General features: G+C 41.0%; 1 protein-coding gene across 3 annotated transcripts in view; it reads left to right on the top strand.

Moving 5' to 3' along the window:
* REXO1 (RNA exonuclease 1 homolog) overlaps nucleotides 1-27,367 on the top strand; it is a 152,716-nt gene that overhangs the window by 105,445 nt on the left and 19,904 nt on the right. For all 3 annotated transcript variants that reach the window (XM_073686334.1, XM_073686332.1, XM_073686333.1), the window contains exons 12-13: nucleotides 8,316-8,426; nucleotides 15,501-15,616. In XM_073686334.1, coding sequence (XP_073542435.1) covers nucleotides 8,316-8,426; nucleotides 15,501-15,616 — 227 coding nt within the window. The remainder of the gene's footprint in view (nucleotides 1-8,315; nucleotides 8,427-15,500; nucleotides 15,617-27,367) is intronic.

The following is a 27,367-nucleotide window of genomic DNA, read 5'->3' as shown; positions in this document are numbered from 1 at the left end:
CACCAATAACAACGTCAAGTCATCCCGCAAAAAACGAGCCGTCACATGACTGTCTGCCAAAATTTGGAAAAATTATAGCTCTCAAAATATGGCGATGCAAAAACTAGATTTTACAAAAAATGCGTCTTTTAGTGTGTGACAGCTGTCAGTCATAAAAACCCCATATGATTCTGGCATTGCTGTAATCACACCGACCCGAAGAATAAAGTCGTCTAATCACTTATACCGCACAAGGAACGGCGTCAAAAATAAACTCTTGAGTTAGGATTGGGCTAGGGTTAGGGCTGGGTTTGGGGCTAGGGTTGTGCTGGGGCTAGGGTTGTGCTGGGGCTAGGGTTGTGCTGGGGCTAGGGTTGTGCTGGGGCTAGGGTTGTGCTAGGGTTAGGGCTGGGGTTGGGATTTTTTTCAAAAGTAAGAAAAAAAGATGACGATATGGCGACTAGTGTTGAGAGCAAGTGCTCGCTACTTGAGTTTGCATCGGGTGCTCTGGTATGCATTTAGTATCGTGGGTATTTGAGTGACATGCTCGAGTCTCTGCCCCATATGCTTCGCGGCCAAAAAACTTTACGGGGATTGCCTGCCATGCACGAGCGATCCCCGCATGTTTTTTTTTGGGTGTCTAATAACCGTGAAACATGCGGAGCAGGGACTCGAGCATGTCACTCGAGCACACGCTGTACATGGTGCATACCTGAGTACCCGATGCAAACTCAAGTAGCGAGCACTTGCGCTCAAGAATAATGAAAACTTATTCAATATGATGACCTAATGTAAACAAATAATGTGCCGTACCTCTGGGTTCAAAATGTTCACTATACACCTTAATAAAATCTTTGAGGGGTATAGTTTCCAAAATGGGGACACTTGTGGGGGAGCTCCACTGTTTAGGCACATCACGGGCTCTCCAAACGCGACATGGTGTCCGCTAACAAATTGAATGGAAAATCGGCTCAAATTGTTAGCGGACGCCATGTTGCGTTTGGAGAGCCCCTGTGTGTCCAAACATTGGAGCTCCCCCACAAGTGACCCCATTTTGGAAACTAGACCCCCCAAGGCACCTATCTAGATGCATAGTGAGCACTTAGAACCCCCAGGTGCTTCACAAATTGATTCGTAAAAATGAAAAAGTGAAAATAAAACACTTTTTCATTTTTATGAATCAATTTGTGAAGCACCTGGGGTTCCAAGTGCTCACTATGAATCTAGATAGGTGCCTTGGGGGGTCTAGTTTCCAAAATGGGGTCACTTGTGGGGGAGCTCCAATGTTTGGGCACACAGGGACTCTCTAAATGCAACATGGTATCCGCTAACAAATTGAATGGAAAATCGGCTCAAATTGTTAGCGGACGCCACATTGCGTTTGGAGAGCCCCTCTGTGCCCAAACTTTGGAGCTCCCCCACAAGTGACCCCATTTTGGAAACTAGACCCCCCAAGGCACCTTTCTAGATGCATAGTGAGCACTTGGAACCCCCAGGTGCTTCACAAATTGATTCGTAAAAATGAAAAAGTGAAAAAAAAAACACTTTTTCATTTTTATGAATCAATTTGTGAAGCACCTGGGGTTCCAAGTGCTCACTATGAATCTAGATAGGTGCCTTGGGGGGTCTAGTTTCCAAAATGGGGTCACTTGTGGGGGAGCTCCAATGTTTGAGCACACAGGGACTCTCCAAATGCAACATGATATCCGCTAACAAATTGTCGGCTCAAATTGTTAGCGGATACCATGTTGCATTTGGAGAGTCCCTGTGTGCCCAAACATTGGAGCTCCTCCACAAGTGACCCCATTTTGGAAACTAGACCCCCCAAGGCACCTATCTAGATGCATAGTGAGCACTTGGAACCCCTAGGTGCTTCACAAATTAATTCGTAAAAATGAAAAAGTGTTTTTTTTTTTCACTTTTTCATTATTACGAATCAATTTGTGAAGCACCTGGGGGTTCCAAGTGCTCACTATGCATCTAGAAAGGTGCCTTGGGGGGTCTAGTTTCCAAAATGGGGTCACTTGTGGGGGAGCTCCAAAGTTTGGGCACAGAGGGGCTCTCCAAACGCAATGTGGCGTCCGCTAACAATTTGAGCCGATTTTCCATTCAATTTGTTAGCGGATACCATGTTGCATTTAGAGAGTCCCTGTGTGTCCAAACATTGGAGCTCCCCCACAAGTGACCCCATTTTGGAAACTAGACCCCCCAAGGCACCTATCTAGATGCATAGTGAGCACTTGGATCCCCTAGGTGCTTCACAAATTGATTCGTAAAAATGAAAAAGTGTTTTTTTTTTCACTTTTTCATTATTACGAATCAATTTGTGAAGCACCTGGGGGTTCCAAGTGCTCACTATGCATCTAGAAAGGTGCCTTGGGGGGTCTAGTTTCCAAAATGGGGTTACTTGTGGGGGAGCTCCAAAGTTTGGGCACACATGGGCTCTCCAAACACAACATGGCGTCCGCTAATTATTCAAGCAAATTTTACAATCAAAAAGTCAAATAGCGCTCCTTCCCTTCCGAGCCCTGCCGTGCGCCCAAACAGTATTTTTTCCCCAAATATTGGGTATCTGCGTGCCCAGGGGAAATTGCACAACAAATTTTGGGGTCCATTTTTTCTTGTTACCCCTGTGAAAATAAAAAAAATTGGGTCTAAATTAACATTTTTGTGAAAAAAGTTAAATGTTCATTTTTTTCTTCCACATTCAAAAAATTCCTGTGAAGCACCTGAAGGGTTAATAAAGTTCTTGAATGTGGTTTTGAGCACCTTGAGGGGTGCAGTTTTTAGAATGGTGTCACTTTTGGGTATTTTCTGTCATAAAGACCTCTCAAAGTGACTTCAAATGTGATGTGGTCCCTAAAAAAATGGTTTTGTAAATTTTGTTGGAAAAATGAGAAATCGCTGGTCAACTTTTAACCCTTATAGCTCCCTAACAAAAAAAAAATTTGGTTCCAAAATTGTGCTGATGTAAAGTAGACATGTGGGAAATGTTATTTATTAACTCTTTTGTGTGACATATCGCTCTGATTTCAGGGCTTAAAAATTCAAATTTTGAAAATTGCAAAATTTTCAAAATTTTCGCCAAATTTCCGTTTTTTTCACAAATAAACGCAAGTGATATCGAAGAAATTTTTCCACAATCATGAAGTACAATATGTCACGAAAAAACAATCTCAGAATCAGGGGGATCCGTTGAAGCGTTCGAGAGTAATTACCTCATAAAGTGACAGTGGTCAGAATTGTAAAAATTGGCCCGGTCATTAACGTGCAAACCACCCGCGGGGCTTAAGGGGTTAACAAGGGTTATAGTGAACATTTTGAACCCAGAGGTACGACACATTCAATATGATGATTTAATGTTATCAAATTCTAAGTTGTCATTAGTCTTGAGCGCAAGTGCTCGCTACTTGAGTTTACATCGGGTACTCTGGTATGCACTGTGTATCGCGGATGCTCGAGTCCCCGCCCTGCATGTTTCACTGTTATTAGACACCCAAAAAAAAAACATGCGGGGATTGCTCATGAATGGCAAACAATCCCCGCGAGGTTTTTTTGGCTGTATAACAGCAGCGAAACATATGGGGCGGAGACTCGAGTATGTCAGTCAAGCTCCCACGATACTCTGTGCATACCCGAGCACCCGATGCAAACTCAAGTAGCGAGCACTTGCGCTCAACACTGGTCGCCATATCATCGTCATATTTTTTTTCTTTACTTTTGAAAAAATCCCAGCACAGCCCCGACCCTAGCCCGCGCACAGCCCCGACCCTAGCCCGCGCACAGCCGTATACCTGGTGCGGTATAAGTGATTAGATGACTTTATTCTTCGGGTTGGTGCGATTACAGCGATACCAGATTCATATCCAATTTTATGACTGACAGCTGTCACACACTAAAATACCCTTTTTTTTGCAAAGACTAGTTTTTGCATTGCCGTATTTTGAGCGCTATAATTTTTGCATATTTTGGCCAACAGAGTCAAGTAAGGGCTTGTTTTTTGCGGAACAAGTTGATCGCTTTCTACTCCGATTTTTGGGAGGCAGAATAAACAAAAACCTACAATTCAGGAATCGTGTTTTTTTTTTTTTTTTTTTTTATGCCGTTCCGCGTGTGGTAAAATTGATCAGGTAGCTTCATTCTTCGGATCAGTACTTTTGCAGCAGTACCACATTTATATCGTTTTTATGTTTTTTGCCGCTTTTACACAATAAAAACTTTTATAGAGAAAAGATATTTTTTGTATCGCTTTATTCTGAAAGCTTTAACTTTTTTTATTTTTCGGCTGATGGAACTGTATGGCGACTTGTTTTTTGCGGGACAAGATGACGTTTTCAGCGGTACCATTTTTATTTACATTTGTCTTTTTGATCGCTTTTTATTACATTTTTTGTTTGGCGGTATGATGATAAAGCATAGTTTTTTGCTTTGTTTATTTATTTATTTTTTTTACCGTGTTCATTAAAAGGGGTTAACTAGTAGGACAATTTTATAGGTCAGGTCGTTCCGGATGCGGTGATTACCAAATATGTGTACCTTTTATTGTGTTTTTTGATTTTTTTTTCTTCATAATATTTATTTATGGGTACAGTGTGTGTGGATAGATAGATAGATAGATAGATAGATAGATATTTTTTTTTTTTTACTTTTAAACTTTGTCCCGCCATGGGATTTCATTTTTTGCAGGCTGATCACTTGCATAGCGTAGAGATGCAGCAGCATCTCTATACTATTCTGCCTGTCAGCGCCGCACACTCAGAGGTTACTTTGATCACGCACTGCACATGATCAAAGTAACTTTCTGCTGCCTGGTGACCTAGATGTCGCCATGACGACATCAGGTCACCATGACAACTACCGGGACCCAGCACAGACACCGCAGTACGCCGGAGAGGAGGTAAGTAGGTTGCGCTTACCTCCCCTTGCTTCCAGAATGCTGCAATTGACTTCGATCACAGCATTTCGTGGGTTAATGTGCCGGGAGAGGTGCTTGACCGCTCCTGGCACATAGCATCGGGTGTCAGCTGTGAGAATCAGCGGACACCCGGCAGCGATCGCCCCCCACAGCTTGTGTGCGGACGCGATGGCATTGTGCGTAATAGTACGTACCTGGTCCATAAGTCCCAGGGCACCAGGATGTACTATTACTGACAGTGTCAGTAAGGGGTTAAAACCCTAATTCTGTTTCCCGTGGTGTGAACACTGGACACCTTCTTACCCACAGAAAGAGCTATACAAAGTAATAGGACATTAGGACTGTGTTGCACAAGAATAAAATTAAATCCAGGACTGGACTGCAGGATGGAAAAAAAAAATTATGTCTCGCCTCTCTGTAGCAGCGTTATTAGCAATCAAAGTATTTGGCACCTAATGAGTTAACTTTATAGAATCATAGAATGGTAGAGTTGGAAGGGACCTCCTGGGTCATCTGGTCCAACCCCCTGCTCAAAGCAGGATTCACTAGATCATCTCAGACAGATGTCTGTCCAGCCTCTGTTTGAAGACGTCCATTGAAGGGGAACTCACCACCTCTCGTGGCAGCCTGTTCCACTCATTAATCACCCTAACTGTCAAAAAGTTTTTTCTAATTTTTTTTTTTTCTAACTTTAGTTAAGCCCAAGTGGGTGTCACCAGGAGGGCTGTGGAATCGGTATAAAATGGACCGACTCCAACTCCTAAAATATATAATAAATTGGGTACAGTAGTTCAATGCAGTTTGTGGGGAATATTTTTTCATGAGAATTTGGGAAAGTTATGAAATGTCCTATAAATGTCTGTCCTATCCCTGATCTAAGGGTCTAGACTTTTAGCTGAGATGAATCTGTGCTACAGTAAATTTACCACTTAAACATGAGCCATGTATGAGGGAGTCGGAGTCATGGAAATTGAGGAGTCGGAGGTTTGGCTTACCGACTCCATAGCCCTGGTTACCAGATACTTTTTACTAGGGCTGTGTAAATTTTCTCCCTGTACCAGATGTTATATGATAACTTTAGTTATCCAAGTGGATGTTAACACATTGGGTGCCAATTAGGCTGTGTGCCCACGATGCGTTTTTGGTGCGCATTTGCAGCGCAGAAACGCTCCAGAAACGCATTGCATACCTTATCCCATGACTTCCTATGACATTCTGCTAGTTCTGTGCACATGGTCCGGATTTCTTCTGTGCGGATTTTACTCGCAGAAAAAATACGGACATGACCAATTCTTGTGCGTTTCTGCATGCGTATTTGCCTATACAATGCATTGGAAAAACGCATGGCAAATCCGCATGCAAATACGCTTCAAAAACGCATGCGTTTTTCTGCCAAGGAGATGCAGAAATGCTCAGGAAAATTTCTGCTTCATTTCTGCATTGTGTGCACTAAGCCTTACTTTGATTGCTAATACCTCCGCAACGGAGGAGTAAAATAAAAAAAAAAATGTATTCTGTTCTACAGCCACTATTACGTGGTGTGTCCAGTTCAACATGAAAAATTTGATGAAAGGTCCTGTTTTTAACAATTATGTGGTGTCCGCCTGTATAAGGATAAGCTAGACACAATATGTCAGAGCGAAAATTGCAAATAAGCCATTTTAGTGCCTAACATCCACTGCACATTAATTTCTGAAAAACACCTAAGGAGTCAAAATGGTTACTATACCACTAGACAAATATCGTAAGGGGTGTAGTTTTGAAAACACCCGTGGCTGTTGAAGGCACATGATGTCTGATTAAATCAGCCATCATGAGCAGGGAAAGATGCAGACTCGGCGTGCGAACCCGCATCAAAGGCAATGTAAATGTACGTCATATGTCATGAATGGGTTAAACTTTTATGATTCATATCCAGGTTTACTGTTCTCTAAAGCTGTTCATTTAGTGGTTTACAGTTATGACAGGATATACTAATAGGTCAATTAATTTGTTTATTGGCATTCAATATCCCTTCAATTCAATTATATATTTTCTGTATTTCATTGATATTATATATGTGACTTTTTAAATTATTTTTTTTAACCCCTTTAAAGCCTGAGGCATATTAGTACGCCCCAGGCCATCACCCCCGGTTCAGTGAGGGCTGCGGCGGTGAGCCCGCACTGAACCGGGCACATGTCAGCTGATTCTTACAGCTGACATGTGCCCGCAACAGCCGTGGGTGGAATCACGATCCAACCGCCGCTGTTAACCAGTTAAACGCCGCTGTCCATCTCTGACAGCAGCATTTAACTCGCGCAAACCGGATGCACGTCATTTACCCCACCCATCAGTGACCCCCGTCACGTGATCGCGGGTCACTGATGGGTGCGCATAGCAACCCGGGGTCTGCATCAGACCCCTGTGGTTATGTCATGTCTCGCTAGCTATGAGCGCCACCTAGTGGTCGGCGCTCATTGCACAGGAGCATTTCTCCTGCATACAGGGGATCTGCTCGTCGCCTGTATGCAGTAGAAACGATCAGGAAACTGCAGCTTCTAGTCTTCTATGGAGACTATTGGAGCATGCAGAAAGTGTTAAAAAAAAAAAAAATGGTTTTAAAAATATAAAAGTTTAAATCACCCCCCTTTTGCCCCATTCAAAATAAAATAATAAAAAAAATTCCCACATACACATATTTGGTATTTCTGTGTTCAGAATCACCCGATCTATCAATATAAAAAAAGAATTAATCCGATCAGTAAACGGCGTAACGAGAAAAAAATTCTAAACGCCAGAATTACGTTTTTTTGGTTGCTGCAACATTGCAATAAAATGCAATAATGGGCGATCAAAACATCAAATCTACCCCAAAATGGTATCAATAAAAACGTCAGCCTGGCGCGCAAAAAATAAGCCCTCACCCAGCCCTCAGGAAAATGCTGCCATTTTTTTTTTTTAAGTGAACTGGATTTTTTTTCACCACTTAAATAAAAAATAACCTATACATGTTTGGTGTCTATGAACTCGTAATGACCTGGAGAATAATGATGGCTGGTCAGGTTTAGCATTCAGTGAACGTGGTAAAAAAAAAACAACCCAAAAAATAACTTTGGAATTGCATTTTTTTTTTTTTGCAATTTCAACGCACTTGGAAATTTTTCCCATTTTCCAGCACACGATATGGTAAAACCAGTGATGCGTTTAAAAGTACAGCTCGTCCCGCAAAAAATAAGCCCTCACGTGGCCATATTGAATGAAAAATAAAAAGGCTATGGCTCTGGGAAGAAGGGGAGCAAAAAACGAAAACGCAAAAACACAAGGTCCTTAAGGGGTTAATATGTGAAAACTAGAATGGCCTTTGTGTTGGGAGGCAATTTATTTGGTTTGGTGAAATATTTTTGCTTATTAGATCTGTTTTTGTATTTTTATTTTACAGCAACATGTGCAAGATGGACGTAAGGATAATTTGGTTGGCTTTGTGAAGACTTTTGAGAAATTAAATACATCTGAAGGAAGTCCCGGTGTGTTTGCTTTAGACTGTGAAATGGTAAGTGATTTAGGTTTTGACTAGATCAGATTCTTCAATGTTAGCAATTCTGTATAAAAAGCTTTTACATTTGTAGATCTGCTTATTCTGATATAAAATAAACAAATACTTAAAAATAATACTGACCATATAATGTAATTGTTATAGGGGGTGCAGAGGTAGCAGTTGCATCTTTGCCATGGGCCTAAAAGTCTACCACAGAACATAGTGTTCTAATGGGGCATGATAGGTTATGGACCTATTTCACATTTTTGCATTGTGACACTGGAAATTCAAGTAATAGTTCTGAATATAATCAAATAAGTCTTTTTTTTGTTTTGTTTTGTTTTTTTATATGCTAAAAATTACATACATGGCATGCAGAATTATTAGGAAAGTGTCTGTTTAGATCATATAATTTTTCTGTGTATTTCCCAACTCCAAGTTAATTAATTTGATTATTTATTGGATGAATCCGATCAGGTGATGAGTATTGAGGGAGGTTGTGGCCTAAGGATACAACCCACCTTTATGAAAGTGCAGAATTATTAGGCGGCTTGTTTTTTTTTCATGCAAAATGTGTCAAAAAAGAGATTTAACTGACTCCGTAAAGTCAAAAATTCTAAGACTTCTTACAGAGAGATACAGCACTCTTGAAATTGCTAAGCTATTGGGTCGTGATCACAGAACCATGAAAAGTTTTGTTACAAATCGTTAACCGGTTTGCAAAAACGTGTTGAGAAAAAAAGATGCAGAATAACTGCCAAAGATTTAAGAAGACTCAAATGTACAAGTAGTACCCATTATCCTTTTGTGCTGTCATACTCCAAAACTGCAACCTCCCTGGAGGGCCCAGAAGTAAAAGGTGTTCAGTGCTCAGAGACATGGCCAAAGTAAGGGAGGCTGAAACCAGACCACCACTGAACAATACACAGAAGTTGGAACATGAAGATCAAGACTGGGTGAAGAAATATCTGAACACAATTTTTTTTCAAAAGTTTTATTCAAGGATGAAATTAAATGGATGGGCCCATGGCTGGATCAGTAACTGGCACAGTCCTTCACTTTGAATCAGATACCAGCAAGGTGGAGGGTGGGGTACTGCTATGGTCTTGTATTCTTACAGATGAGCTAGTTGGATCTTTTTGAGCTGAAGATGGACTCAAATTTAACTCTCAAGCATACTGCCTGTTTTTAGAAGACATTTTCTTCAAGCAGTGGTACAGGAAAAAGTCTGCATCAAGAAAATCATGATTTTTATGCAGGACAATGCTCCATTGCATGCATATCCAAGTGTCCATTGCTTAGCAAGTCAGTAAGGGCCTTTAAAGATGAAAGAAGAATGACAAGGGTTCCATCATCACCTGACCTAAACCCAATTGAGAACTTGTGGGCTCTCTTTAAATGGGAGATTTATGGTGAAGAAAGACAGTACACATCTCTAAACATTTCCTGGAAGACTGTAGTTGGTGTTGCCCCAAAAGTTGATCATGAACAGATTAAGAAACCATGTGCTAGTTTGTTCTTTTGGCTCTTTAAAGAGTCTGTCCACTACTTAATCAGTGATGACCTATCCGTAGTATAGGTTATCAATGTCTGATGAACACTCGGCACCCAACACCCCCGCCGATCAGCAAATCAATAGGAGGCGGATGTGCTGTATCCTTCCACGGCCACTATCAGAAGATGGAGCTGCTCCACAATTGACCAGTTCCGTCCAGCGGCCACTGACACCGGAAACAGTTGATCGGCGGGTGTGCTGGGTGTCGGGCCCCGATCGATCAGACATTGATGACCTATCCTAAGGATAGGCCGCTGGCATCGGACTCCTCTGTTCATGGGCCCCATAGCATGTAAGTCGTAATCATCAACATTAACAGAAATAAACATTTGAAATAGATCACTCTGTCTGTAATGACTCTATATAATGAGTTTCACTTTTTGTATTGAAGAACTGAAATAAGTTAACTTTTTGATTATATTCTAAATTAGTGAGATGCACCTGTATGTATACAGTTGTGCTCAAAAGTTTACATACCGCGGCAGAATTTTTACTTTCTTGGCCTTGTTTCAGAGAATATGATGCATAATAAGGAGGCACTTGAAAAATGGGCTGCATGGTCGAGTCGCCAGAAGAAAGCCATTACTGCGCAAATGCCACAAAGTATCTCGCGTACAATACGCCAAACAGCACAGACACAAGCTTCAAAACCTCTGGAACAAGGTTATTTGGAGTGATGAGACCAAAATTGAACTTTTTGGCCACAACCATAAACTTTACATTTGGAGCGAGGTCAACAAGGCCTATGATGAAAGGAGCACCATTCCTACTGTAAAGCACGGAGGTGGATCGCTGATGTTGTGGGGATGTGTGAGCTACAAAGGCACAGGAAACTTGGTAAAAGTTGAAGGAAAGATGAATGCAGCACGTTATCAGCAAATACTGGAGGTAAATTTGCACTCATCAGCCCGGAAGCTGCGCATGGGACTTGCTGGGAATTTCCAACATGCCAACGATCCAAAACACAAGTCCGTGTCGACCTGTCATTGGCTACAGCAGAACAAAGTGAAGGTTCTAGAGTGGTCATCTCAGTCTCCTGATCTCAATATCATTAAACCACTTTGGGGAGATCTCAAGTGCGCAGTTCATGCTAGACAGCTCAGGAATTTACAGGAACTGGAGGTTTTTTTGCCAAGAAGAATGGACAGCTTTACCATCTGAAAAATTAAACAACCTCATCCACAACTACCACAAAAGACTTCAAGCTGTCCTTGATGTTAGAGGGGACAATGCACGGTATTAAGAACTGGGGTATGTGAACTTTTGATCAGGGTCATTTGGATGTTTTTGGTTTTCACTAAGATTTAAAAAGCGAAAACACAGTAGTTTGACAATAAATGGCTTCACCCAACCAATAACCATGAGTGGAGAAAGTTTTTTTGTTATCATTCATATTCTCTGAAACATGGTAAAGAAAGGAAAAATTCTGCCGCGATATGTAAACTTTTGAGCACAACTGTATGTGTATGTATTTACAGTTGAAACCAGAAGTTTACATAACACTATATAAAAAGACACACACATGCATGTTTTTCTCAATATCAGACATGAAATCAGAATAAACCTTTCCCGTTTTAGGTCAGTTAGGATTACCATAATTTCTAATATTTGCCAAATGCCAGTATAATGAGAGCGAGAGAAAGCGAGAGAGAATGTTTTAAGGCATTTTTATTACTTACTGCAAAGTCAAAAGTTTACATACATTTCATTAGTATTTGGTACAATTGCCCTTAAACTGAATGACTTGGATCAAACGTTTGGGATATCCTTCCACAAGCTTCTCACAATAGTTGGTCGGAATTTGGGCCCATTCCTCCTGACAAAACTGGTGTAACTGATCCAGGTTTGTAGGTCGCCTTGCTCGCAACTGCCTTTTCAGCTTTGCCCATGAATTTTCAATAGGTTTGAGATCAGGGCTTTGTGATGGCCACACCAAAACATTGACTTTATCCTTAAGCCACTTTGTTACCATTTTGGCAGTATCTTCGGGTGATTGTCCATTTGGAAGACCCATTTCTGCCCAAGCTTTAACTTCCTGGCTGATGTCTTGAGATGTTGCTTCAGTATTGCCACATAATCTTCTTTTCTCATGAAGCCATCTATTTTGTGAAGTGCACCAGTCCCTTTTGCAGCAAAACAACCCCACATCATGATGCTGCCACCCCCGTATTTCACAGTTGGGATGGTGTTCTTGGGCTTCCCAGCATCTCCCTTTTTTCTCCAAATGTAACGATAGTCATTATGCCCAAAAAGTTTAATTTTAGTTTCATCAGACCATAGGACATGTCTCCAAAAATTAAGGTCTTTGTTACTGTATGCATTTGCAAACATTAATCTGGCCCATGTTGATACAGTACTCATTTCACTGTGGATATTGACTCAATATTACCAGCTTCCGCCATTATATATATCTCTCTATCCTCTCTCTATCTCTCCATCTCACACCTAGGTTTTAGAATGAGGAAAATATTTAAAAAAAATATATATATATATATGTGGTCATGATGCACGGGGAAGGGGGTCTGCTGCTGACACTGTTAAAGGGGTAATGTCCCCCAATTCTGTTAATATCCCCCATCCTGGTATATATGACCCCCTCCTTCCCGTTATAGTGGCCCCAATCCCCCAGCCAGGTATGTATGGCACCCCAATCCCCCAGCCAGGTATGTATGGCACCCCAATCCCCCAGCCAGGTATGTATGGCACCCCAATCCCCCAGCCAGGTATGTATGGCACCCCAATCCCCCAGCCAGGTATGCATGGCACCCCTCATCCTGGTATGCATGGCACCCCTCATCCTGGTATGCATGGCACCCCTCATCCTGGTATGCATGGCACCCCTCATCCTGGTATGCATGGCACCCCTCATCCTGGTATGCATGGCACCCATCATCCTGGTATGTATTTCACCCCTTATCCCTCATCCTGGTATGTATTTCACCCTTATCCCTTATCCTGGTATGTATTGCACCCCATTATCCCTCATCCTGGTATGTATTGCACCCCCTTATCCCTCATCCTGGTATGTATTGCACCCCCTTATCCCTCATCCTGGTATGCAAGGCACCCCTCCATCCTGGAATGCTTGGCACCCCCTGATCCCCATCAAGCTGCACACACAAAAAATGGGCGTGGGGAGCAGTGAATATTCATTTTCTTTAGCAGCGGGCACAGCATAGGCTGCAGCAGGCGGCTGATGCCTCCTGTGCCCCGCTCCTCTGTCGTTACCGCTCTCCCCAGACCCCTACCACCCACAAACATAGGTATATAGTACGGGGCACAGTTGAAACTAGAAGACGCACCCCCCACTTTCCTCCAAAATTTTGGAGGAAAAAAGTGCTTCTTATAGTCCAAAAAATACGGTGTGTGTGTGTGTGTGTATATTGGGATGGCTCGTCTTGTCTGGAAATAGTGATATGTTACATATAACAATGTATTGGTGGCAGTAGCTTTTCACAAATCTTTTTTTATGAACTCTGCAAAATCTTTTTCAGTGAATTCAAAAATTTAGCTCCTGACTTACTGTACTTCCAAGTCCTTTTTATATTTAGACTATTGTAATATAATCTCCCAAGGAAAATATTCAATGATAACATGGAGTCCTGCCATATAAAGAAAATGTCATCAATGTACCTGGACTACGAGATTACCTCATCAAAACCACATATGTTCTGGACCACCACCCTTTCCAACAGACCCAGGAATAAAATTGCTTATGAGCGCATGCAAGTCGCCCCCGGAGCTGTAGGAAGAAGTGGTCATAGTTGAAGGGAATCAGTTAGCAGGTTTGTGCTATGTAATCTGAAGATAGCATGAGTTGGGTTTAAAGTGCAGATTTCAGTGATGCCTCTTTTATCATGTTTTGTTTACTTGTAATGATTGTTTTAGCACCAGGAAGTATCCTTGCTGGGACACAGCAGCATGTGCCTCCTCCTTCCTTTGATAAATAGCTTAGTGTCTATAGTTGTTGTATATACAGAGTCTGGTGCTAAATATAAAAACTGTGTGGGAACGGCTGCACCAAGTAATCTAAGTGATACATCGCTGGATTCGGCTTCTCTTTGCCTACATCTGGCTGCTTTCAGATGAGGTAGAAAAAACCTGCTGACTGATTCCCTTTTTAAATCTGGTTTGTGGATTATACAAAAAAAATGTAGAAACAACGTACAGTCACTCACTCGTTACAGAGACACTTTCTTTGACACTGAGCTCATATTATTTTTCTTTGAAAAATATTTTGTTTGCTGATGATTTTTAGTGCATGAAGACTTAAAGGTGCCATCAAAAAAAAAAATGTTTTCAACAATTGAAAAAATGTTAAGTATCAAAGACCTCTCTGAGGCCACAAATGCTGACTACACCATCAAATTAATTTCTTGAAGGGTATAGCTTTCAAACTTAGGTTACTTTTCAAGGGCTTCTATTGAACTCGTATACCAGGAGTTCCACCAATGAAACATGGCACCTGAAACCATTCAAGGAAATTCTGTGCTCCAAAAATGGTTCTCCTTCCCTTTTGAGCTCTGCCATGTGCCCAAATGGTAATTTCTGATGACGTGGAGTAGTAGTGTAGAAACAAATTGTGGGGTTATCTTCATTTCATTACCCATTGTGAAGATAAAAATATTAAAGCAAAAAAAATGTAATTTTTTTTTTCCGTGTTCCAGCATTATAAAATTCTCTGAAGCACCTGAGAGTTCAAAATGCTCACCTATATCCAAAGTTGGAGTCTAGTTTCCAAAATAGGGCTACTGTTTGGGGATTTTTTGCTGTTTTGTCATATTTGCAGAGCCTTGAGGTGCCAAAGTATCTGTAATCTTTGAGAGAATCTTTTCCAGACAACATTGCTCTCCAAAAGACAAATGGTAGTCTTTCCCTTCCGTACTCTGTTGTATGTCTGAAGTGTAGTTTCTGGCCACTCAAGGTGTATTGCCACATTACGGGGTTCATCTTTTAAATGGAGGTCTTGTTTGGGAGTTTTCTGACATTTGGGCATCTGTCACTTCAAAAGTGAAGTGATGCCTAAAAGTAAATGGGTTTTGTAAATTTTGAAAAAAAATAAAGACAAAATTGCTGATAACCTTATATAAGCATTCTACCGTCCTTACAAAATAAAAGCATATTTCAAAAATTATGCTGATATAAGGCGTAATGGCATAAAAATGTTTTATAAAAATCTTCTACATTTTTGACAAACTTATATTTTAATAAATGAGTTCAAATCATGTCGACCTAAATTTGCACTAACATATAAAGTACAATGTGTCACAAAAGAAAACATTCTCCGAATCACTGGGAAATGTACAAACATTACAAAGTTATTACCACATATAGTAACTTGCTAGTTTTGAAATATCTCGCCTGGTCAGGAAGGTGAAATCTTGCTATGGCAGTAAGGGGTTAATAACTTTTACTCTGGTTGAACAAAAAGATTACCAATAGCTCAACAGATCATTGGTGTTTGCTAAAACTTTAGGAGTTTATTTTTCCATATTTAATAATTTAGTATTAATGTTATAACTTTTCTTTTACAGTGTTACACTACAAAAGGACTGGAGTTGACTCGTGTTACTGTTATAAACTATCAGCTTAAGGTGATTTATGACACTTTCGTAATACCAGACAACAAGATTGTGGACTACAATACCAGGTGACTGTGACATGCTTCATTCTCATATCATTAACTCACATCCACATTAAATACATTTTTATAATGGAGAGCAAACAAACACGTTCAAGTCAATGGATCCTTTTACATGTCCATTTTTTGGTGGTTTATTTTGTGAGTCAATGTGTCACACGCTTTAAAAAAAACAAAAAAAAACAAAACAAAACACAGTCTTTCCAACACCAAATCGGATAACAAATGCACTAGCAGGTGCAAAATACTGATTAAAACAACAACGCACAAACCTACAAATTTATGGAGGGGGTGGCTGCCTAGTATTAAAAATGCACACCGATGAAGCTTGCATAGGACGGCAGTCACACAGGTAGGTGTGATGCTGAAGTCTGACTGATAGAAGTTTGGAAGGAGGAGTAGTTTGAAAACATCCCCTTGAGAAAGCAGCAGACGAAATGCGCTTTAGGGTGTGGTCATCCTTGTGGTTTTTGGGTAAATATGCTCCATACATTAGCCTGTACATGATGTGTTCTGTAAGGGCCGAGGCACTGACACCTGCCTGCTGCCATTGAGCAAGCTCTGCATCAGTGAACCGATCCCAATCCTCTTTAGAAGATGGTCTTGGCACTTGCTGGACTTTCTTGGATGCATTGAAGCATTCTTTACAGCAATTGAACCTGTCTCTTTGAAGTTTGATGTGGCAAGGCTGGAAATAAGTGGAAATTGTTTTTATGTGGCAAGTAATGACTTTTTTTTTTTGCATTTCATCTGATCACATTTTATAACAATCTAGAGTTAATGCAAATTGCCACTATAAAAACTGAAGCAGTAAAGTTTGTGAAAAACATATTTTAGTAGTACATTTTAGGTAGATATTTGTTTATGAAAATATCTGAAATGTGACAAATTAAACAAATAAAATTGCAAGTTTTGAACTTTGACTTTTTATAACCTTAAAGTTGTCCAGTCTTCTGATAAGTCTGTGACTAGAGACTTCTGAAACCTGACAGTGTACAGTGCGCACACTGTCAGGATTCACCAGTATTGCTGCTGACAGCCAGTTGTCACGTGACTGCAAATATGTGATTTGCATACTTTCGGTCACATTTCGACTAGACATGCCTGTCTTCTCTCTACAAGTGAATTAATAGCAGCTCCTTTCACAGGCAATGCATAGTGACTGCAGACTTTCATCAGAAGACTGGGCAACCCCTTTAAGGGCTCATTCAGACAAGCATATTATACGGATATGTGCTGCCTGTGTGAAAATTTACCACACACTGACCAGTGTTATTGAATAGGGCTGTTCATTTTACAATTTTTTCACAAAGGCAAGTCTTGTGTGTGAAAAAAAATTGCATTGTGCACTATTCTCTTCGATATTTCGCATGAGACTTGTCTGTTCAAGTCTATAGGTAAATAAATCAGATCACTGACAGAACATCTGTATTGTATGCAATTTTATTAACAGGAAACTGTTTTTGATTGTGTACATTTTAAACTATTGATGTATAAATCAGATGTCATAAGGTTTGCATACAGCTGTAAAGAAATGAACACGTGTGACCAGACAAAGTGGAGCTCTGAGCAAAAGTTTAAAGTGGGCCCCAAATGCTCACATATTGCACCATCACAGAAACTTTTCGGTTGCATTTACATGGGCTGAATTCAGACTGGTAAACGAGCGCTATCGACAATATTGAAGTCGTTCGAAGCTTGTTTCCTGGCCTCTTTTCACCGGCTGAGAAAGAATGATGGGGACAGAACAATCACTAGTAGATGAATTTATCCCTATACAGTATCCTGTTATTAGCAGCACATCTGAATTTTCACCAGGCGGTGTGCTGCTGAGAACAATGATGTTTGTTCCTGCATAAACAATCCAATCACTTGATGAATCAGCAGCATATTGCTTGTTTAATATAATACACCCCATAGTCCTCCAGATAGTGTAATCCGCCCTTTGTCCTACATATTGTATAATGCACACCCATAGCCCTCCATATAGAATAATACACTCCCCATAGTCCTCCATACAGTATAATGCACTCCCTATAGTCCTCCATACAGTATAATGCACTCCCTATAGTCCTCCATACACTATAATGCACTCCCTATAGTCCTCCATACACTATAATGCACTCCCTATAGTCCTCCATACACTATAATGCACTCCCTATAGTCCTCCATACACTATAATGCACTCCCTATAGTCCTCCATACAGTATAATGCACTCCTCAGTGTCCTGCATCAGAGGCAGATGTGGAATGATGGCTTTCAACTGTGTCTGCATCTATGATAAGAAAGAAACAGAGGCGCTCCTTTGTGTGAATCAGCCCAGACTGGTTTACTCAAGTCCAATAAGGCTGCGTGCCCACGATGCGTTTTTCATGCGTTTCCACTGCGGAATTTCCGCAGCGGAAATGCATCAAAAACGCATGGTAATCCGCACCCCATGGTCCCCAATGGCATTCCACAATGTCAGTGCACATGCTGCGGATTTTTCCGCAGCGTTTCTGCAGCGCAAATAAATCCGCAGCATGTTCATTAATTTTGCGGAAGCGCAGCCATTGACTTGCATTGACACGCATAGAATGCGCGTCTGTACATTTGTACACGCGGATTATATGCGTTTCAATGTGCGGATGGTACCCAGTTCTGGAGGAGAGAAGACTCTCATCCAGACCTGGGTACCATTGTACCTGTGAAAAAAGTATATTCACCTGTACGGCGGCCCCTGCAGCGCTTACCTTCCAGTACCTGAGATGACGTCGCGGTCATGTGACCGCAGGCTGTCTCGCGAGATGCCGGCAACCCGGAAGAAGCCAGGACGAGCGCGACAGCACACGCGGCGGCATCGGAGGTAAGTATAGCTTTATTTTTTTATTCTTACAGTCACACTATATAAATCCATGCCTTTTGCATGGATTTATATAGTGTGACCTAGTTGTCAAGCACTTTCCAAGTGATGCTATCGCCTGGAAAGTGCTTGTCAGTCCGCATGCGGAAACACATGCGTTAACGCATGTGGGTACGCATGTGAATCCGCATGTATTCTGCAGGAAAAACGCATGCACAATCTGCATGCGTTTTTTCTGCCAGGGAGATGCAGAAATGCTGCAGAAATTTTCTGCTTCATTTCTGCATCGTGGGCACATAGCCTAAAAGGAAAGGCTCACCTGGAATTGTGCAATCTCAGGCACAACCCTGATGTTAGCAGACTGCAGCCCTCGCCATCAGCCCACAGCTGTTGGTGAAGATACAGATCCAAAATAAAATAACAATCCAATGGCGTGGTCACTCCAATAAAAGTGTTTTTATAAAAACAACGCGTTTCTAGAGCGAACCACTCTCCTCTTCATCAGGTACAAATAAAAACATGCATTCAAATTAATTAACATTCTTTTGAAACCCCTTCACCAGGTGTGGGTATTCAAATTCTTTAAAGGAGTTGTCCAGTACATTTTATTATCTCCCCAATGTATTCACCCTGTGCCCACAAGTGTTTTTGCAAATACCTTTTGGTTTTTCTTCTTGCCTGTGAGCAGCGCTATTGCTGACCGCTCACAGGCATTACGTGACCCCCGGCTGCAGCCGGCTCGGACATACGTTGATGTCACGTCATGTTCCGGATGCAGCCGGGCATAACTCAGTGCTGCGTTCCCCCTGATTGATGGGCTGTGGGCGGGGTTACCCCATGCGTCACACCCAGCATCCACCGCGCGCTTTCCCGCTCATTTATTGGACAACTGCGCCGTTAATGCTGGGTGTGACACGTAGGGTATCCCCACACACAGCCCGGCATCCATTTAATAATTGTAAGTGGATACAGTCTGGCAAAAAAACATTTACATCCACCGTCACAGGGGAGTGGTTTTTGTGCTGAAAAGTTTTTTTTAAAGTGTCAAAGCTCATATGTGATGTCCTACAGGTGCATCTCACTAAATTAGAATATCATCAAAAAGTTAATTGATTTCAGTTCTTCAATATAAAAAGTGAAACTCCTATATTATATAGTCATTACAAGCAGAGTGATCTAGTTCAAGTGTTTATTTCTGTTAATGTTGATGATTATGGCTTACAGCCAATGAAAACACAAAGTCATTATCTCAGTAAATTAGGATAATTAACAAAAAAACACCTGCAAAGGCTTCCTAAACATTTAAAAACGTTCCTTAGTCTATTTCAGTAGGCTCCACAATCATGGGGAAGACTGCTGACTTGACAGATGTCCAGAAGGCAGTCATTGGCACACTCCACAAGGTCCCAGAGTTCCAATTTTCATTTGAAAATCAAGGTCCCAGAGTCTGGAGGAAGAGTGGAGAGGCCACAATCCAAGCTGCTTGAGGTCTAGTGTGAAGTTTCCACAATCAGTGATGGTTTGGGGAACCATGTCATCTGCTGGTGTAGGTCCACTGTGTTTTATCAAGACCAAAGTCAGCGCAGCCGTCTACCAGGACATTTTAGAGAACTTCATGCTTCCCTCTGCCGAAAAGCTTTTTGGAGATGGAAATGTCATTCTCCAGCAGGACTTGGCACCTGTCCATACTGCCAAAAGTACCAATACCTGGTTTAAAAACAACAGTATCACTGTGCTTGATTGGCCAGTAAACTCGCCTAACCTTAACCCCATAGAGAATCTATGGGGTATTGTCAAGAAGATGATGAGAGACACCAGACCCAACAATGCAGACGAGCTGAAGGCTGCTATCAAAGCAACCTGGGCTTCCAAAAGACCTCAGCAGTGCCGCAGGCTGATCGCCTCCATGCCACATTGCTGTATTGATGCAGTAATTGATGCAAAAGGAGCCCCGACCAAGTATTGAGTGCATTTACTGAACGTACATTTCAGTAGGCCAACATTTCAGATTTTAAAAACCTTTTTCAAGCTGCTGTTATAAAGTATTCTAATTTACTGAGATGATAATGGCTTTTTTGTTTTCATTGGCTGTAAGCCATAATCCTCAACATTAACAGAAATAAACACTTGAAATGGATCACTCTGTTTGTAATGACTATATAATGAGTTTCACTTTTTGTATTGAAGAACTGAAATTAACTTTTTGATGATATTCTAATTTAGTGAGATGCACCTGTATAATGCCAGTGCAAATTGCAGCATGTGGGACGGACCACAATACCAATACATCTTGGAATGAATAAATATACGTCAAACATTAAAAATGAAGTTATGGATCATAGCCTGTTGAGGCATTTTTTTCATGTACATGGGGGTAAAAAAACACTAACTTAGAGCTTACCATAATACAACCCCTGGCAAAAATTATGCTTGGTCTGAAAAAAATTACCCTTACTGAGTACCATATTTTTAATCTTGATTTCTTTTAGTGTTTCTTAAAGCCCTAAAGTTGCCATTTGAAATTACTTTAGCTTTGTACCATGTCTGTGATCTGCTTTTTTTCAACAACATTAAACAACTGAATGAACATCCTCCGAGCCCGGTGATTCCATAATTTTTGCCAGGAGTTGTAGAACAAATATCAATCCGCTTCACGGATAGTTACCAAAAGCTGATAATTTAAAAATCCAATAACTTTCTCTATTTATCTACATTCGTCCCGGAAGGACTAAATGAATGTATAGAGCATACAGAATTTGAATACTGTGACAAATTACAAAGTCACTGGTAGTGTGTCGGAAGGGAGATGTGTCGCTGAGACTCTTAGCCTTTGTGATGTGAAAATATGGAAGTTTCTCCTGCACATTAGGTGCAGAGAGAGTTAACAGGACCATGTTTACAAGGGAATGTTTTTAGTGGATAACGAATTGCAGGGCGGGACATTATCCACCCTATCTCCAATCCAGGGAGTGTCTGGGCTTTAAATAGCCAGCCTGACACTCGGGTGTGTTCAGTACCTGGGGAAAGCTTGCTCCAGAGAGGAGCTCACATGTGCTGTGCTGAACAGTGAGAGCGAAATTGTGAGTGGCCAGACCTTGGCCCGAGATACGGACTGTACTGCAAGTTTTGTGTTTTGTTTTATCTCTTTAGCCGAATAGGCTGTGTTTTCTTTATGGACTCCAGGGTAGATTATTCCTGCTGAATAAACTAATCCCAAAATTTAAAGAGACCGTATCCTGTGTTTACCTCTGCATACAGCCGAGCTTGTCACTTTACCACAATACCCACTCCTGGTGAAGGGATTTTGTAACGTGGGTTTATTTGAATGTATGTTTTTATTTGTACCTGATTATGATGATGATAAGAGCGGTTCGCTCTAGTAACACGTTGTTTTCTTAAACACACTTTTTTAATAATTTTATTGGAGTGACCGTGCCATTGCATCGTTATATTTTTTTTAAATTTTGGATCTGCATCTATGATTCAGTTACAGATGAATGCGGGGGGGAGCTATTAGTGGCACGCCACTGGGGGTGGGGGGGCCCTAGACAAATACCTAATCTTCCTGCCCCTAACGCCAGCCCTGCGTGTGACATACGGCTGGGATACGGATAACAATACAAATTAAAATCGTCCCTTTTTCTGCATGATCAGACTGTTTTTCATACATATGTGAACCAGACCTAATGCTACATTCACAACATCCTTGTGAGTTTTAACATACTTGAGAAAGACTGATTGATATATACAGGTGCATCTCACTAAATTAGAATACCATCAAAAAGTTAATTTATTTCAGTTCTTCAATACAAAAAGTGAAACTCTTATAGAGTCATTACAAACAGAGTGATCTATTTCAAGTGTTTATTTCTGTTAATGTTGATGGTTATGGCTTACAGCCAATGAAAACACAAAGTCATTATCTCAGTAAATTAGAATACTTTATAACAGCTTGAAAAATGATTTTAAAATCCAAAATGTTGGCCTACTGAAATGTATGTTCAGTAAATGCACTCAGTACTTGGTCACGGCTCCTTTTGCATCAATTATTGCATCAATGTGGTGTGGCGTGGCACTGCTGAGGTGTTATGGAAGCCCAGGTTGCTTTGATAGCAGCCTTCTGCATTGTTGGGTCTGGAGTCTCTCATCTTCCTCTTGACAATACCCCATAGATTTTCTATGGGGTTAAGGTCAGGCGAGTTTACTGGCCAATCAAGCACAGTGATACTGTTGTTTTTAAACCAGATATTGGTACTTTTGGCAGTGTGGACAGGTGCCAAGTCCTGCTGGAGAATGAAATTTCCATCTCCAAAAAGCTTTTCGGCAGAGGGAAGCATGAAGTTCTCTAAAATGTCCTGGTAGACTGCTGCGCTGACTTTGGTCTTGATAAAACACAGCGGGCCTACAAGTCAGCAGTCTTCCCCATGATCGTGGAGCCTACTGAAACAGACTAAGGAAGCATTTGCAGGTGTTTTTTGTTAATTATTCTAATTTACTGAGATAATGACTTGTATTTTCATTGGCTGTAAGCCATAATCATCAACATTAACAGAAATAAACACTTGAAATAGATCACTCTGTAATGACTCCATATAACGAGTTTCACTTTTTGTATTGAAGAACTGAAATAAATTACCTTTTTGATGATGATCTAATTTAGTGAGCTGCACCTGTATATTTTTTTTTTCTTTGATGCCACCCTAGTTTCATTGACTTAGCAATGATGGGGGCTTGTTTTTTTGTGGGTTGAGTTGAAGTATTCATTGGTAACATTTTGAAGAACATGAGATATTAGATCACTTTTAAGGCGAAGTACACATTTATCCTGTGCGCTACACTTACATCGGGGTTTCAGTCTAAATTTGCGAAATATGGGATTTAGAGAGAACCCCTGATAGAACTATTAACTATAATGATGCAGACTGAGTCACTTTGGACTCTCTCGTTTCTGTTCCAGCAGTGTCCTATCTTTTTAGAGGCATACGTACTTGTTTTTGTGCATTCTTCAAAAGTCTTATGGTCTTTATTTAGATCATATATGTCAAACTCTGGCCCTAGGGCCAAATCTGGCCTGCAGGGTGATATTTGGCCCCCGATACCAGAGCCACCATCCCTATGTGGGGCCCATTATTCTGTATGAAGGACTATGTAGGGCCATTATTCTATATGGAGGACTATGTGGGGCCCATTATTCTGTATGGAGGACTATGTGGGGCTCATTATTCTGTGTGGAGGACCATGTTGGGCCCATTGTACTGTATACTGGTTGGCCAGTGACTTTGTCCAAGTTTTTAATTTAGGCCCTCTGTGTGTTTGAGTTTGACATCCCTGATTTAGATCAATGACTACAGTTCACAAAAAAATAAGCCCTCACAAACCCCAGTTATGACTTTTAAATATGACAACACAAAAAATATTGTCATTTGTGAGAACTGTGGTTGGCAATTTTCAGGGGCATTCTGGCTGGCATTTACAGGAGAACTTAGGCTGGTAATTATGTTGAGTAATGTGGCTGGGAATTACATGCGACCGGTAGCTGGCATATCTGAGGATACTGAGGCTGGCAAATACAGGAGGACTGTTTCTGGCATTTATGGGGAGACTGAGGTTGGCAATTTTGGTAAAGTTGTAACTAGCAATTACAGGGAAACTGGCATGCAGTAATGGGAAAGCTGTGCTGGCAATTTTGGGGCGACTGTGGCGTGATGGTTTTTATTGATGCATTATTGTTTTGTACATATATGCAGGTGAAATAAAAAGATGTAAATGCACCATTAGCTTGAGTTCAGACTGCAATATTAAAATACAACCTGATTCATCCTCAAATTGTATACATAACTATTTCCTTTTGCAGATCTGTGTGCTTGTCCACATCATGGATGGGTGTAGGAGCTATCTGATACTACGTGCACATATTTGGGCCATAAACCAGACCAGTTTAGAGTATGTTCCTATTTTTTTTTTTCCTAACAGACCTAGTGTCCAGGTGAATAATCTCTGGTGTTATTATTGAGTCAATGCTTTGTTCGTTGCTTGTCCAGTACATAGTATTATAAATGTACATGTTCCCTCTCTGGTGCTGCCTAGCCATGATGTCGCCACTGCTGCCTCCGCCTTCAGTATTGAACACAGAAATGGAACTGCAGTGGCACTAAACCAGTCAGGTTGGTGAAAGCACAAGGAGAGGTAAGAGTTGTACAGTTATAATGTATTCCTGTTCAGATAGTGGTTCTTTTGACAAATTCATGTAGTGAAGGTTGTTCTAGTGCTGTATTCATGTACTACTGATGGTTCTGATATATCCATGTAGTGATGATGGTCCTAATGATGTATTAATGTAGTAATGGTTGTTCTGGTGATGTATTAATCACCAAAACCATCATCTGTATATGAATACAAAACCAAACGCATCATCAGTACATAAATAGAACACCAGAGCCATCAATAACACATAAATACAGCACCAGAACCATCATCAGAAACTAAATAGGTCACTAGAACCGCCATCAGTACACAAATTCATCACGAAAGCCACCATCAGTAAATGAATACAATGCCAGTACCATCATAAATGCATCAACAGAAGCACCATAAGTACTTGAATGCAAGAACAAAGCTTAGTACAGCAATCAATTGTAATGTTAGATCAGCCCCATATACAATTGTATTGTATTGCATGAACCTACAACTCCCAGTATGTCCTTAACAATGGTAAGGAGATGCTTGGAGTTATTAGTCTTTATCAGACTGCAGACCATACAAGAACCACAGTACTGACTAGACACAGGCAGGATCACAAATGAAATATTTACACCCAGGTACCTTACAGGTGACTTCATCTGTGATTGGAGTCGTTCTTTCTTTTCGTCTCCATCTTGTCCAGACACCATGATGACTTTTCACAGCCACAGCTCTTTTCTACACACTTCATACTCTCCAGTCTTCAGCGACCAAAGCCCCAAGACATCTATTTAACCACCCCACCCCCAAAAAAAAGAAAACACCACAGATAAGTCTTCACTCTGAGTACAGATAATGTAGTAGATGTCACCTGTAGTCCTATGTAAAACCACAGATAAATCTCTTAGAGCTGCAGATGACCTTATCTGTGGTGTTACCTAGGACTGCAGGTGACATTTAACATATTATCTGTACTGTTACACAGGGCTGTGGAGTCTGAGTCGGAGCCCATTTTGGTGGAGTCGGTATAAAATGTACAGACTCCTAAAATATATAATAAATTGGGTTCAGTAGTTGAATGCAGTTTGTGGGGAATATTTTTTCATGAGAATTTGGGAAAGTTCTGAAATGTCCTATAAATGTCTGTCCTATTCCTGATCTAAGGGTCTAGACTTTTAGCTGAGATGAATCTGTGCTACAGTAAAGTTACCACTTAAACATGAGCCATGTATGAGGGAGTCTGTGCCATGGAAATTGAGGAATCAGAGGTTTGGCTTACCGACTCCACAGCCCTGCTGTTACACCACATGCCACAGTGATTAACCTCTGAGTAAAGATAGTGTAGTATATGTCATCTGCAGTCCTATGTAACATCACCGATAACACAGTGATAACTTAATGGGGGGAGGTGTAGGATCAGGGGCTTGTCCCAGCCTGGATTCATCACAGTGGTAATTACAACAGGCCGCTCTGTCACAGATAAAGCAGTGATTATTGACTGCTGGCAGTTCCATGCATGGTCAGTGCTGTGTGTGGACGAGAAATCTGATCCTGCACTGATCAGACAGTGGGCATCAGAGTCCATTAATCACTGATTTTAGAATCAGTGACTCCTGAAGAAGCTGACAGGCAGCAATTTACATTCCCATCCTCACCTCCTGCTGAAGAGTACCTGGATCTGTGTGTGCGGACGCTGCTCGGTACAGGCTGGCAGAGGGGAGCTGAAGGCTGTATGTAAGTATGTGGCTGAGGAAAGGACGAGCTGGAGGAGGAGCAGCCGGTGTGCATGGCTTGGAGGCCAGGGTGTCAGCGCTGTGGAGCTACACAGTTTGACGATGGCCATGGCGCAGACTGGTCGTCAGTATTCTGAATGCCTGCCACTTGCAGAAGGCGCCGGGCAGCTGCGGGCATTCAGCAATGTCAGGTTTGTTTTTGTTTTTTAAACTGCGCCTTCCTCAGGGAGGCAAGAGGTAGCGCCTTAGGCAGGTGCCTACCCCTCGTCCCGACCCCGTGTACAGGTGACCACTCCATCCACAATCCACAACAGATGCGGCTAGTAAGATGGCCGTTTCACGTATGAGAACACTTCTACGGGTCTGATGAGAAATTTCAAAATGATCAGTTTATGGGTTAAATCTGTATTCAGTGAAGACAGAAATTTACATGACCGAGATAGGCGATAGTTCTAATGTATAATATTATAATATTTTCATTTGATATATTATATAGAAAATAAATATAACAACTTTAATCGCCCTCCTTTTCCCAGTTTTAAAATGCAAAAATAAAAAACATAATTAGTCACAGCATTCCTAAAAGTCCAGTCTATCAAAATAAAAAATTATTTAAAACATACGTTGAACTCTGAAAAAAAACTAAAAGCTGGCATTTTAATTTTTTTTTTGGTCACCGCAGTTGCCCAAAAAATGCAATAGAAAGTGATAAATATGTCTCAAGTACCCCAACATTTTATCAATGAACTACACATGCAAAAAACAATGGCTGCACAATTTTTTTTTTTTTTTACTACTAAAGAATATATATATTGTTTTTATATAAGTTCAGTATGGCTGTAATTGTACTAACCTAGAGAATCCTATCCCCCAAGTAATTGAACGCCATAAAAACAAAACCCGAAAGACTATGGCTGAAGTTTTTCCCACTTTAGAATTTTTTTCCTAATTTTTTCAGTACATGATACAATAAAATGAATAGTGTTCTTAAAAATTACAATTCA

The sequence above is a fragment of the Phyllobates terribilis genome, unplaced genomic scaffold, assembly GCF_046119375.1.
Source record: "Phyllobates terribilis strain yellow unplaced genomic scaffold, ASM4611937v1 Scaffold_1__5_contigs__length_1240528914, whole genome shotgun sequence".
In the NCBI taxonomy this organism is placed as follows: Eukaryota; Metazoa; Chordata; class Amphibia; order Anura; family Dendrobatidae; genus Phyllobates; species Phyllobates terribilis.
This window is presented reverse-complemented; position numbering and strand designations above follow the sequence as displayed.